This window comes from Amblyomma maculatum, chromosome 8, assembly GCF_055883805.1.
Source record: "Amblyomma maculatum isolate TAMU_Amacu chromosome 8, ASM5588380v1, whole genome shotgun sequence".
Taxonomy (NCBI): Eukaryota; Metazoa; Arthropoda; class Arachnida; order Ixodida; family Ixodidae; genus Amblyomma; species Amblyomma maculatum.
This window is the reverse complement of record NC_139351.1, coordinates 65604405-65619889: the sequence shown is the minus strand read 5'-3', so window position 1 is coordinate 65619889 and position 15485 is coordinate 65604405. Positions and strand designations below refer to the sequence as shown.

The 15485-nt window shown below is 44.6% G+C and overlaps 1 protein-coding gene across 1 annotated transcript; it reads right to left on the bottom strand.

Annotated features, from left to right (window-relative positions):
- Positions 1-3383: 3383 nt before the first annotated feature.
- On the bottom strand, positions 3384-15455 carry ClpP (Caseinolytic protease proteolytic subunit). The gene is made up of 6 exons (XM_084576382.1): positions 15324-15455; positions 15048-15233; positions 13551-13647; positions 12730-12917; positions 8910-9015; positions 3384-3677 (listed from the first exon to the last, which is right to left on the bottom strand). Exons 1-6 carry the CDS (start codon positions 15339-15341, stop codon positions 3562-3564), a joined length of 711 nt encoding a protein of 236 aa, XP_084432508.1. The 5' UTR covers positions 15342-15455; the 3' UTR covers positions 3384-3561.
- Positions 15456-15485: the final 30 nt, after the last annotated feature.

Here is a 15485-nt window from a genome sequence, read left to right as displayed (position 1 = left end):
CGCCATCCAAGGTGCTGCTCACTTAGTACCAAGCATTGCTTGCCAACTTTTCCGCTGCCAATTTGCCCTTTACAGAAGACTACCCTTTTCACACTATACTCAAAGACTTGTAAGAGCATTTTACTGATTACATTTTCAAGCGTAGGGGTTCTTTGTTGCAAAGTCGGCAACCATTGGACTATTTCTTTTATGTGCTGCTCACAGGCCTTGGAAGTTCTGAAGTACTGTAAGTTAAAATTGTTGCAATTGACTTCATGACTGCCAGTTTTAGTTAAGGGGAAAGGGGTTATGAAAAATAAAAGGCCCAAGGATGCGGGATCGAATCCAGACCTCGGCGGCAGCTTTTCGATGGAGGCGAAAAGCAAGGCGCCCGTGTAGTGTGCGACGTCAGTGCACGTTAAAGAACCCCAGGTGGTCGAAATCTCCGGAGTCCTCCACTACGGCGTCTTTCATAGCCTGAGTCGCTTTGGGACGTTAAACCCTACAAACAAACAAACAAAAAGAAAAGGCACAAAAATTTTCTCACTGAGTGGAAATTGGAGCTCATTGTGCGAGGGAAGGGAACATGGGGAATATGATGTGGGGGAAAGAAAAATGTATCCTGTAAAACACAAATTATTCTTGGAAAAGTGTGTATCCGTAATACCGCTTGGTGCTGTGGGTAAATAACTAAAAATATATATAAATAAAAGAATTTGCAGTGCTATCAATCACTGTCTATTCTGAACTTCCTTAGGATGAGCCAAAATTCAGCCAGCGGACAAGGCGGACAAGCTATGCACGCACATTTTCAGGCAACGTTAGCACGGCTGGTTGCCGATATAATGCAGCAAAGACCTTCTACACTTCAGCTTTGCTTCTCCTAAGCTATAGCTCAGGTCTGAAACAGCGCAAACCGTGAGAATGGCATTTAAGGAAACTTTGCAAGCTCACGCAGCCCGGTTTGCAACAGACCGTGACTCTTGTCTGCGCCGGTGCTCCCGTTATTCTGCCTCGCCAATTTTACTCATGACTCGACGCAGGACAGTTGTCGTGCCAAGTTGTTGACGGTGACGCGAGAGGGAAATGAAAATGAAAAAAAAAAAAAAAGGCAGTTTTAAAATATATCCACATTGCCCAGTGGTTTCTTCTTCTCGTGCACCTGTGTTCTTTGAGAGCATCTTGTTCCTTCCACTCAATGTGTGAGTTTAAGATAAAAGGCACTACGCTTCTTCTGTCTAGTCACGCCATTTATCTCCTGTCACAGGTGTCGCGGTTATTTTGTGCACAAAGTGCAAGGCGGAGGCGAGATGTGTGAGTGCTCTTTACAGTTTGGTGCTTGGTTTGTCGATAATGTTTGATCACAAGTTTGGTCATGATATAAAGAGACTAAGTTCGCGAACAAATAGAGTCTACTGGTATAAACCTGTATATCTAATTGCAACTTTTGACCAGATTCTGTATATGACGAGCTTGCTGGATGGTGGGGCATGTCACCTTTTTCGATCAGCCCCAGCGTCCACGACCGCGTCTTTTATTTAATTTTTTTTTTAGATTCATAAGTTTCCAAGTTGAAATCACTGGTTTCAGGTGCATGTATACGTAACTTTTTAGTTCTTTCGTGTTTAAGGTTCACATGCTGTTGTTGTCGAGAGGCGGTGCTTTGAATAGTTGCCAGGGCGTGATTGCGTAGATGCTGCTGCGAGCGAGGTGTTGCGAAGAGGATCTTTAAGCACAAGTTTCTGGTTAGCAATGGTGATGGCTTTGAAGTTCAATTTTTGTAGCTTTTCGCACCATTCCGCTTTTGGGCATGATGCCCTCCTCCAATGACACTACTTTTTCGTTACGTGGTCTCATATTTTACGTCTCGTTATCACGGTTGTGCCTCGTTTTACTGCTGTTTTGTTGTTTTGATCTATTTTTTTTTATTTTCCGCAATCTTGTAACTTATATGTGTACCACATGGAGACCTTGCTTTAGAACACATGCAGGTATAAAATATGCACATCTCTTATGGACTGAATACTGCCTCTTAATTTATTATTACTCGTTTATAGTGCATATTTGCCTCCTTGCTTCTATACTGTTTCTTCAAAATTGTTTGCCCTTATAAAGGAAATAAAATACTTCTGAAGTGCTAATGCTGTGTCATGAATATACTTGCGCGAAATGAATTATCTTTCCACGTGTTTCCTAGACAACCCGCCATGGTGGCCCAGTGGTTACGTCGTTCAACTGCTAAACCCAAGAATGCGGAATCAAATTCCAGCCGCGGCGGCCGTTTTTTGATGGCGACGAAAAGCAACGCGCCCATGGTGCTGTGTGGCATCGGCGCATGTTAAAGAACCATAGGTGGTCAAAATTTCCAGAACCCTCCACTACGGTGTTTTTCATAGCCTGAATTGCTTTGTGATGTTAAACTCTACAAACCAAATGAAACATGTCTCCTAGACTTAGTAATTAATGGTGTGTGAAGACTTTTGAAAACTGCGAATTCAAATTTTGCAGCCACTAGCTGCCATCCATGCGGCAATTCATGTAGAGATGGCCGTGGGTATCTCGCCAGTTAGAATAGCATGCACTGACTCAATATCAAAAGCTGCTGCTTTAAGGCAACTGAGCTGTAAAGCCCCTTTGATAGATTATGAATAATCTGCCAGATTAGTATGTTGTAGCAAATAATTTTCCTTCACTGCTGGATATGAGCATAGCAGTTTTAGGGCACCAATGCTACTATTAAACCATTTATCTCCTTCACTTTAAAATGCAGCTCTTAAGTCCCTGTTCCTGGGTTGTGCTTTCGTCAGTGTAGTGGTTAGCATAACTGACAGCTGCCAGCTGTGGCAAGTAGTAGCAGAACAATGTACCACCTGCCACGGTTAGCAGAGAGATTAAAATCCCTTCTCTGTTTTGGGGGAAAGGGAAGACTGCATGAGAGGCACAGGGTGGCTTGGGGGTTGACGAGACTGAATGAACGCACAACTAAAAAGGTGGCTGCCATGAGAGGAAACCAGAGGGTGGCTACTTTGCAAGGAGCTGGTTTTAATAAGGCTCAGAATGCACAACCTAAGAAAGGTGCTACAAGAAAGAGCTGAAGAATGACTACCGTGAAACAGAAGATTAAGAAGGTTGTGGCAAGAATGAAAGGTGGATGAACTGCGTGTAGCTGGAGGGTGAGAAGTATGAAGAAGAAAGCGCAATGTGCAAAGTGGAAGAGAAGTGCATGGCAGAAATGGGTTGCATTCGGTTTGCGTTGGCCGATGCATAATATGCCACCGGGAAGTAATATTGTGAGAGGACGTGCAACCTGTGACGCTGGCCATGTTTTCGCAGTCTCTAGTTAAAGGTATTCGAAGGTCTCTATTCTTTAGAAACGTTAATAGTAGGGGACTTCAAGGCAGGCATAAAGGCAAACAAGAACTTCATTGCATTCATGTACAAAAACAACCCGCTCGTCTCCCTCGCGACTCCTCCAAGTGCGGTGAGGCTCTAGTAAGCATAGTCCATTTTTGTAAATGTATTCAACAAATTAAACATGCCGCTGCAAATATACATAAGCCTCTCTGGCCAGCATGACATGGACTAGCTTGTCTCGGACGGTGCATCCAACGTTGGCGGGTGCTCGAGGACAGCATCAATGAGGCCAAACTCTTTGGCCTGGATGGCGCTCATGAACCGGTCCCTCTCCATGGCACTCTCTGTGAATCAAGAGAGGAGAGGCGTGCATCACAGAGGGGAAAGGGATAAATGGACAAATACAAGTGCCCCTACTTGAAAATGGGCAAAAGGTGGAAAAGTTCATGTTCTTAATTCATTGTAATGTATTTCCATCATCAAACAAAAGAAAATATTAATGCTGTTCCCCCACCAAAGTTTGAAATTTATGCTCACTTGCCCATGCTCAGTAAATAAATCCACGATTCTCACTACTCGAATTCAGAAGACTGGTAACAAAAATCCTTTCTTCTTTGAAGTAGAAACAAAAGGATCGACAAGAAGGTTTTCTGGTCACTTCAGAACAACACCCATCTTGGTAGCTGATTTTTATGCAATACAGTTGAATCCCGCCACAACGAATACCGCCACAACGAAATTTCCGCGACAACGAATAATTTTTTATTCCCCGCGAGTATCCTATAAGAATTAATGGCCTAAATTTCTCTGCACAACGAACCATTTTTGCAGAGCGTTTCCGCTTCAACAAAATTTTCGCGTTCAAAATCGAAACCGAAACTAGTTTTATTGGCGAGAAGTCCAAGTCAAATCCAAAGCCACATTAAGCATGAAATCACGTGATTGCAGTTCCGCCATTTTGGCTTTGTGTCGTGGTCGCGTTGTTCACTCGCTGCCTTTCTCTTCGACAACGACGAGTTTTCATCCGCAGGACACGATGGCAACGCAAGTGAAAAAACGCAAAACTCTTTCCCTTGAGCAAAAAGCTCAAATAATCGCCCAAGCAGAAAGCGGAAGGAAGAAAGCGGCAATTGCTGAAGACTTCGGAATTCCTGCAAGTTCGGTGTCAACGATTCTAGGCAATAAGGACAGCGTGAGAATGGCACTTGCTTCAGGCACATCCTCGAAGCACAACAAGGTGACGCGGCCCCTCCATGAAGAGTTGGACAAAGCAGTGCATGCGTGGTTTGTGGAAGCACGAGCCAGCAACGTCCCCCTGTCCGGAAGCATCGTCCAGCAGAAAGCCTTGAACTATGCATGCCTACTTGGCATTGATGATTTTAAAGCCAGCATTGGCTGGCTAAACCGTTTCAAGGCCCGCCATAACATCGTTGGAAAAGTGTTGTGCGGCGAGTCAATGTCAGCAGACGTGGACGGAGCAGCTGCTTGGAAGGCGAGTAACATGGCCGGAATTTTAAGCAACTTCGCGCCTGCAGACATTTACAACGCCGACGAGACCGGGCTATTCTACGAGATGTTGCCGGCTAGGACGCTCGACTTCAAGGGGCAGCGCTGTCACGGCGGCAAACACAGCAAAAAACGCATCACAGTGCTGCTTTGCACAAACATGGATGGCTCGGACAAGCGTCCGCCGTTAGTCATAGGCAAAAGTGCCAAGCCGCGCTGTTTTAAGGGAACTCGTAGCCTACCTGTGCAGTACAAGGCGAACAACAAGTCATGGATGACCCGCGCTATTTTCACCGAGTGGATGATGGCATTCGACCGCGACATGAAGCGGCAGGGCCGTAAAGTTTGCTTGCTTTTGGACAATTGTTCAGCGCATCACTCCGACGAAGTCAAGCTCACTAACACGGAGCTGAGGTTTTTCCCTCCCAATTGCACGTCTGTCTTACAGCCTCTCGATCAGGGCGTGATTCTTAGCCTGAAGCGCGCTTACCGCGGGAGGTTAATTCAGCGGCTGCTTTTTAACACTGAAACCGGCCGAGACACGAAGGTGGACTTGTACGTGGCACTGCAGATTATGTCTGCTGCCTGGAGCACACTGGGGCGCTCAGTAATTGTGAACTGTTTCAGGCACGCCGGATTTGCCGAAGGTCGACCCGTACACTCTGCTGGCCTAACACCAGGCGTTACAGACGACGACGAAGAGGCGTCACCGGCTCCGGGGATCGCGGCCGCCTGGAAAACGCTGGGAGAAATAGGAACCGTGCCGCCTAATCTCGAGCTCGACGAATACATCGGCGCTGACGCTTGTGTTGTTGTTCACGAAGATGTGAGTGATGAGCAGATCATAAAAGCTGCCCGGAATGATAAGGACTCTTCCGATGAAGAAGACGACGACGTACAGGAAGCGCCGGCTGCGGCAACCGCCGTACAGGTGATGGACGCTTTTGATGTCATCAGGAATTTCGTTGCTGTCCGAGACGACGATGTTGCAATGGGTTTGCTGACCGAGTGCGAAAATCGCGTGACGGCGTTGCTCGCCGTGAAGCGTAAGCAAACCAAGCTTACAGATTTGTGGCATTAAACGCCTTTGCTGCTGCTTGGGCAATTCTTTCTGCGTTTCACGTCAAATTTTTGCGATAACGAAGTTCCGCGAGAACGAATTTTTTTTCGTGCACCGTGAATTTCGTTATAGCGGGATTCAACTGTACAGATCTTCATGTGTGCTACCACAGAAGGTAACTGATGCCTAAACAAGGTAAAATCGAAGACTAGGTGAATAAAATTATTTTCATGCGTGAACAGCAAGGAAAGCCCACAAACTGAGCAATACAGATGACAAGAACAAAGAATTAGCGATGAATCTGTGGTTCTTGCTCGGGAAAGCTCTTGTAGTGTAGGGAATCCATTACAGCTGACCATTTGTAAGTTGCTCCGGCATTAAAACCATTCCCTTGTGCAATCTATGCTCCGCCGCAGTGGTGCAGTGGTAAGGCGCCCAACTACTGTCCGGAGTTCCCAGGTTCGATCCCGACCTCCGCCGGCTGCGTTTAGATGGAGGCGAAACGAAGAGGCGTCCGTGTTTTATGCCATGTCAACGTAGGTTAAAGATCCCCAAGTGGTCGAAATCACTCCATAGCCCTCCACAATGACAACCCTTTCTCTCTTTCCACTTTCACTTCCACCTTACTCCCTTCCCTTACAGCGCGGTTCAGGTGTCCACAGAAACAAGTGTGACAGATACTGCACCTTTCCCTTCCTGTGAACCAATTATTATTGTGCAGTCTACTGCACTGTTTCTGCATAATATATAAAGTGTGAAATCTTATGAAAAGTTTGCCACGAGGCATAAGTGGCAAACTTTTCGAAGAAAAAAAAAAAACTTATGAGAGAAAAAAACAAGGTAGCCTTAAAAAGGCAGAAGCGAGAATTTAGACCAAATTCAAGCAAGGTACCTTGCACTGCAGCAAATGTGTAAAACTGTTGATGTGTTAGCATTAGAATGAGCATAATTGCGAAAAGGGTGTGGCATTGGGGGGTGCCCTTCGGGCCCAGTACGTGCATCGCCCAACTACTAGCATTTCATCATCATCATCATCAGCCTGAATATACCCACTGCAGGATGAAGGCCTCTCCCATATTTCTGCAATTAACCCGGTTCTGTGCTAGCTGCATTCACTTGACCCCTGCGAACTTCTTAGCCTCATCTGCCCACCTAATTTTCTGCCGCCCCCTGCTACGCTTTCCTTTCCTTGGAATCCAGTTTGTTGCCCTAAGCGAACATCGGTTATCCTCTCTTCTCACTACATGTCCCGCCCATGCCCATTTCTTCTTCTTGATTTCCACTAGAATGTCACTAACTTGAATGTCACTACTAGCATTTGCCCACCCGTATTGAACATGCAGATGGCTCCACCCACCCAGCCGTCTTCAGAAGCTTCCTTAAACCTTAAACCCATGGTGAAAGCAAATTCAAGTAAACAAAATCTGCTAAAGAGAAACTCTTTTACGTGTCCTTTGGATAGGGTAATTTTTGAGCCAAATGCGAACCACAGTGACCTCTCACAATAGCATTTGCGGGGCGCCCTCACAGAATTATCAAGAAAAAAAAGATGTAACGTGCTTCTGCGCATGAAAGAGCACCTCGACATGACGGCTTCCACTTGCCATCGTGGAGGGTCACGATAAAACTGTCTTGCAAGAGCGCTCTTTCTTGCGGGGGAAGGGCACTCACTTGCTAATAAGATATCGGCACAGCATGTGTGTCATATACTGCATGCTGCCTCCCACAAGACTGACAAATGCGTACGTGCAAAGTGCATCCGCTTGTTGGCTTTAGACCTAAACATCCGATGGTGCATTTTCAACTGACATAATGTCACAACACATATTGAGACACAGAAGTGAGCAGACATCGGCTAAATGCGATGTACGGAAAGGCACCTGGGGGACCTGCTATTGGAATGGGTGACAACTATGCTGAAGACGATAGATGAGAGAGAGAGAGAGAGAGTCATAAGGCAGCCTTCCTAGACACCTTCGAAGCTTTTGGGGGCAGAATAAAAAGTAAAAATCAGGAGGAATAAGCGCAGCTGCTGTGGGACACAGTGAGGAAGATGAGACAGTGAAGAAAGAAAACTAGACTACGCTGTTTTCAAGTAGTGTAACATGAGCTGGTTTGATGCTCCCAATTTTCAGCTAACTTCATACACTCGGCAATAAATGCTTCATTTGCAACTCTTCTCTCTCTTGAAGGTTACTTTACTCATTGTTTTCATGTAACTTTATTCGGAAACTCGTAGCAAGTTCCCATAACTTTTCTTTTTTAGATGCACTTCTTAAGATGAATTTGTGATAAGACAATTCAATTTTCTGATCCTTCAAGTTTGTCTTGAAGAGCGTATATATTAGTACAAGTCCATCTCATCCTACAGCAACACCAGTTGAGTACCCGTTGCCAGGTTTTGTGCTGTTGTGGTTAGTAGCGTGAACCTAAAAAGAGTGCTCTATGAGTATCTATAGATATAATGCATGTCACACTAACATTTTTTGCCTCAATACACTGCGGCTAAAAACTCCATGGCTGTCGCGGGATCCTTGGGTTACGCAATACTAATCGTCCTGTGAGTGCATAAGGTTTTAGGTGATGTTCATTGGCCAAGGGCATGAAAGGGAATGTAAGAAAAGGATGGTGAAATGTAAATGAAAAAAATGTTGACAGATCCAATGAAGTTAAGAAGTAAGCAGTGATGTAGTTCAAAGAGGCCCACTTAGCAATACTTCTTAGGTAAACAAATCGTTAATTTGTTTGCTAACTGGTCGTGAAACAGTTTACTAAGTATGGTACATAATGAAAGAATTCAGCAGAAGGATGTCAGGTTTTATGTCCATGGCTGCAACAACGAAAAAAAAAAAAAATTGCACATCAGGGTGGGGCATCAGGAATAGATTACTGGGAAAATTAACATGCAATACATACCATTCACTGAATTTTTGTACTCTTAAACAACTAGCAAGTATTCTAAAAACATTCTACGTATATACAACATACAGCAATTGCTTGCACAGCTCACCTATAACTTCGAGAGGTTGCTTGGTGTGCTTAGCATAGATAGTGTTGATAGTTCGCTTCAGCTTGATGATCTCCTCAGCGTGAATCTGGATGTCGGTTGCCTGGCCCTACGCCAAACAAAACAGCCATAATGCCCAAGACTCGCATCAGTAAGGAAAAAAGACAGAGGTGTACAAAAGAGACATTCAGGGCAAATACAGCTACTAGATGTAGAAACCATGCACATTTTCATAAAAACATGAAGCACAACAAATCACTAAAGAGTGCTGTCCATAAATGGGACATATTTTAGGTCTGAAGGCCCGCTCATATTTGTGACTTGCTGAGGTCGCGCGACCGTTTTAGTCGAAAAGTGACGGGCGCGAATGGTTGCACTGGTCGAAAAGCGACAGTCACAGGCCGTTCGAACACTGCTAGGTTTTCCAGCTTTGCGCCTGCTAGTTGCAAGCTGTTAAATTAATTAGCGGCTTAGCTAGTGTGAACGTAAGTTAGCTTTACTCTATGTGTGTGGAAAGCAACCCACAGGCCGCATTCGCAAGTGTGAACATCGGTTGCGCGCCCTTCGCGACTCGCAAGTGTGAATAGACCTTGAGGGGACAAACTGGCCACGCACAAATAATGAAGTCATTCAGGGCGAGAAAAATCCTAGTGATGCGAAAAAAGTTACTGAACGTTGAAAGATCAGGTAATTTGACAGAGACCTGACAGCAAAAAACTCCACAAGGTTTACAAGGGTCAGCAGACTGCTAAAGAGATGCATTTATAGCGTTTGAGAGACCTTAGGTATGAATATTCCTATAACACTGCACCGCTATATTTGACATATTTCCTGTATGTACTATACATACGGCTGATGCCAGATTTGTAATGGAGTCGGCAAGAATTCTGCACCACAGTCAAGTTTAAAGTTTAAAGATTTGAATGTTTTGACTTGAGAATCGCAAAGCATTCATTCCTGTTGAAAAATCTGTCATTGAAAGTCTATTATCGTTGCAGAAAAAACATAAAAAGTGGGGGCAATGTCTAATGCAAGGGAAATATCACAACAGAAACTCAGAAGCCTCACCCAAAGCTCTTTTACACTTGAAAGCTCATTTACATAAAGTGCCTCATCGTAGAGATGTCTCGCTATGTTAATGTGGGTTTTGAGAAATGATCTCCCAATGTATATTACATTCCTTGATTTTAAGGCGAAAGCCTTTATTGCTTCATCATTGTGGTGGACAAAATGTGTACCACTTTTGCGGCGGCTCTGAGTGGTCGAGACGGGATGATGTCATGGAGGTCTCGACCAAACACGTAGCACCACCACAGTATTCGCGAATGCGTGCCTTATATGGCCATATGCCAATCAATAATCAATTAATACTTAATGACTAATTAGTTTAGTTAATGTGTCATTAATGAGATCAGCTACTGAATAATTAATGCCTAATTAATGAAACTAATTAATGATATAAACTTAGATGTTTCCAGACGTTGTGTAGACAATGCTTTCGCCGTTCACTACTTTATCGCTAAAGTCCCTCATAATTTTTGTATTTGCAGATGGCATGCCGTCTGAGAAATAGTGGTCTAGATGGCACAATGTGTAAACTTGGTCACCTTCAGGTTACATGCCTTTGTTTTTCAAAGGCAACTCTGGGCAGTCTTTCTTTTTCATGTGTATAACCAAAGCCCCAACGTAAGGCTCTTCAGTACTTTTACTTCCTAGGCAAAAATATAGTTTCAGAACGAGTGGATTTTATGCTTTTTGTTTCATGACTTAATGGTGGTGGCCTTGTATCAGTAAGCCTTTCATTTCGTGATGATGTGAAAGGACTAAACTAGAGACAATTAAAAAAGATCGCCGTCCATGTGCGAAAATGACAGGCATGGATGCAGAGTAGTGGACACACGCTTCGAAGAGAACTTAAAATCAGCAAAATAAATGTGAGAATTCCTGGGAATTTTTGCAGTTAGCGAGACTTCGCAACTGTCATGCATGCCTTGCGCAGAAAACAAACTGGAAGCATTTCATTAAGCTGCCCCATTTTGTATTTTTTCATGCGCATATATTTAAGTGACCATAGGGTACTTTAAATATGAATACAGAATTTTAATTGCGCACACAAGAAGAAAGTGAGAACAAAATGAGCCTTCCACATAAGCTATATTTTTGGAGAATGCACACTTTGCACTCTCTGTTTGTTCGTAAGCAGTGGGTAGAAGGCACGTGATGACTGTAAGGCCACTAGTATGATGCGATTTTCGCATATGATTCTACTCTGTTCTTACCATCCATCTATCTGACTGCATGTCTGCAATCACAGTGAAGGTATGGGGAAATAACAAAATACAGAAAAAATTCTGAAGAAATGGAGATTAAGTAAATCGTTATATCACCTCCATTTCCGTCTCTCTACAGACGACATGGAGGAAGGAAAGAACTTGGGAGAGGCCCTGATGTCACTTTTTTGAAGCCGGTGAGGCCGCGCCGCGACCGGACGCTGCAACGTCTCTTCTCCTCCTTTACCCTCCGCATTTTCTTTCTCCGCGAGGCTCACGTAGCTGGGGCCCTTAGCAAAGCTGTTACTAGTGGCCCGAGTTTTCATAACAACAGCGATGCCATTGCTAATGGCCCGACTTGGCTAACCCTAAATTTTGTTGTCACTTCCGCCACACTTTCTCCAATGCATTGGGAATGGCAAGGACCTCTCCTTAGTTGTTTCCTTCCTCCATGACAGACGACAAACCATCTTTTATGTAAACCTTAATAAGGTACCTGCCATTACTGCAGAAAATTCTTCACACTTCCATCAACCGCACGTGCACAGCCATGGTCGTAAACAAATAGCTCTTCGTATTATATACAGATCCATGCAAACAATCACTTCAGAAACTGAGTCTGGGTGTTTAATCAGAACTGGGCTATCGTGGTTGCGCAAGTCTTCCACTGCAAAGCATCCAAATGCCCTGTCCTAATGCTCTCTTAGTACTGCTGACACCAGAAGACTTGCGCAGCCATACTTATTATCTTTTCTAGCTCATAAGCATGCACACATTCATGTAACAAAGCTTGGAAGATTAAGATATATTTCTACGGCAAAAATCTGACACCAATGCCCTGAGTGTGCCGGCAAACTGCTCATACAACACAGCAAACGGCATGGTGTCGCATGCCGATCCTTCTTATACCAGCTCATAGTGTCGTCATAGTGCGGTGTCAATTTCACTGAAACAGCCAATGGGAAGTGCCGCACAGCACTGTACACTACAAATTAGATTTCTTTGGTCGTCACCACAAAGGGGCATTTGCACTGCATCACCACATCAATACTACAGCATCATAAAAATTGCTGCAAGATATATAGTTATCTTAAATGACACGATCAAATACACGTGTTAGACTGGATTAGGTGTTCGTGGATATTTTAGGTTAGGGGAGTAATTACTCGTAAGCATCCACCCAATCAAGGCCATATGGCTACAAAGTAAAGCTGTACGTCTGTCAGGAACTTTGCATTTCAAGCATTCTTTCCCCCCACACTGAAGTTTCAGTGCAGTTTCTGTGAACTCTCCCCTGTAAGAGCATAGCTGTGCTCAAAAGGATGCTAATGAGTAATTACTTCCTTGACTGAGGCCTACCCCACCTAGGCAGATTACCCCGAACAGACTGGGCTCCTTCAGGGCCCCATGACTAAGCTGAGATATTGCGTGAGGCTTCTTTCAAGGACAGAGCTTCACTGTGGGCCTTAAAATATCTTCGAGGGCCTCAAGTACTTCCAGATCCTCCCCTAAAATATGGTGGCCCAAGTGCTACAACTTTAGATGCCACTCACAACTGCTTGGCCAGACGGCTGGTGGACCATGATGCGTGAGTTGGGCAGGGACTGTCGCATGCCCGGTGTACCAGCACACAGCAGTAGGCTAGCCATACTGCACGCCTGGCCAATGCACCAGGTGGAGATGGGCGGCATGATGTACTGCATGGTGTCGAAGATGCCCAGACCTGCTGTCACTGATCCACCTGTGATGGTATGAGTGAGAAACAATGAGACTGAGATAGCATAGATAGTGCTAGAAAAGATCGAACATGAGCCCGGACAGGAAGAAACAAGACGCTTAAGAAAAGTGGCTTGTTGCCCGAATTGGTTGGACATTATGTTAAAACAGAGCTTGTGTTTGTCTTTCTATCTGTTGTCATCTTTACTAAGGAAACTATGATACATGCCAGATGCAAGGGCACATATATAGCATACAGTCAAGCAGTGCTAATGAAAATTAGCACAACATGCTACTTGCAACTATTGACATAGGAAGGTGCAGAAAGAAGATTAAAGCTTGCTCATGTTGAGCACCAGTATCTATTTTTGCAGTGAGCATAGCAACAGGGAATAAAAATATATTCCAATGTTAAAGTGATCACGTTCACTAAGTAAGTGAAGCCGAGCAAAGAGCAATGACCAAGCCTCGGTGCCCACGCAGTGCAGAAAGCTGTGCATCCAGTGGGAGTCGCTGCAGCTATGTGCCAGATCCTGCTTAAATACAGTGTGGGCATTTTGACCTCAGCTTTCTCAAACACTCACACAGATAAAAAATTATGCGCTCCATTTAAGTCTAGCACAGTTATTTAATCGCGTAGATGTCAAGAGAAGCACACCTGGGCTGTTGATGTACATGTGGACTGGCTTCTTATTGCTCTCCGACTGCAGGAACAACAGCTGTGCTACAACCAAGCTGGACATCTCATCCGTGATCTGTCAGGCCAAAAATGTGCTTTCAAAATTAACATATAATAGTAAGAGCAATCACCACTTTATCAACAGCATAAACTGCTATTATTAACCCACAAGTACCTATGAACTACATGTTTCAGCAGAATCCGGAAAAAAAGACATCTTTACAAATGCAGGCAATCTACCAATGCGAGAGCATGTGGCAAGCAATCCACGTAAATGCTTCATCCTCAATGTTATAACGATGTGCAGTGCTGGTCTAGTGGTTTTAGCACCCGGGTGCCAAGTCTGAGGATGCAGGATTAAATGCTGTGCAACGCCAGTACATGTCAAAAGAGTGCCATGTGGTCGAGATTTATCTGGAGCCTTCCACTGCAACAACTTTCACATCCGGACTAAGCTCCAGCACATTAAAAATCTACAGACCATGCCATACCTCGATGTGTGCACAGTTACTCTTTTACCTCTGCCATAATCGGTGATTTTGCCTCAAATTTATAGCCTTCCGGCAACTGCTAAACTGTTCTAAATTGTATTCACTATGTCAAGACTGTGATGAATCATTAAGCTTGTGCATGCAGAGGTGAGTTTATTATAGTTGGATACAACTCAAAAACGAAGCAGTGAATGTTCTTCAAAGTGGTCCTCCAGCCTATGACGTCAACGCACTATCATGACATATCTGTCAACCGCCTTGCACTAGCTAGCATGCACCTGCTGGGGGTCATAGCAGGTGCAAAGCAGTTGACCATGACATCATGGCTGGAGGGTCTCCTTTGAGGAGGATTCATTGTTTCATTTATAATTGCATCCGACTGTAGACAAGCTCGAATGAGCCATCTAACCCAGAGCTTCCATCTATGTTGTGCCTAATCTAAAGTTGCGTCCAACCTTGATGAGTATGTAGGACCACAGATATGTTAGTAACAAATTTGTTTATATGTTTATTATTAGCACTTTAAATTCCCCTGGTGAGGGGTATTACATAAGGTATGGGCTTAGTACAACCGAGACATGGTGTCACTTATTTGTTGAATGTAAGAATAAGCAGTGAACGAAGAAGCATGTAGCATGCTACAAAGGTTGCAGATGGTGCAGACTTTGTCGTTTCAATATGTGAAAGTTTGGACTACCCCTGCATATTAATTGGAATAGCTGGTGCTAGGAAATGCGCAAGTGCGCCTCCAAGTTCACCTGACTGGCTGAGCCAAAATTGCTTCCAACATGAAAATGGTACCGACCCAGCTCACACACACACGCACCAACTAAGGGCGATGAACAAACGTAGCAACGGATAAATACTATTGTCTTGCGGTTGTTCTTTGATCGTGTTCCTCTGCTGATATGGCAAGACCGCAGAAGACCTAGGTGAAATCGCTGGGATCGAGCAAAAACCTCGCGAGGGGAGGCGATCCACTCACCGGGCCCATAACGCACACGATCCGTTCCTTGAGCAGCCTGCTGTATATGTCGTAAGCACGCTCCCCGCGCCCCGTCTGCTCGATCACGATTGGCACGAGTGGAAGGCACAGGGGCCGACTGGAATGCAGTGACCGGCGTGAGTGGTGATGCCGTCGTGCTATGTGGCCCAGACATAGTCTGATTGCCTGCACGGAAAGAGTATTATTCAATTTGAAACAGCAAATGGAGCAGGCGCGACCGTGTTTAAAAACTTTCCATACATTTTCGCCACTTACCTTTCCTAAGAAACTCATTCTTGCTACTTGCAGGAAACTTTCAGCAGTTGATCAGACATGCAAACAGAAACCAAAGTTGATGTCCGATGCCGGCCACGATGCCGATGCTCAAAAGTCCAAAGGCTACGAAGGCACGTGGTGTCAGTTAGTAATTCGTTATGC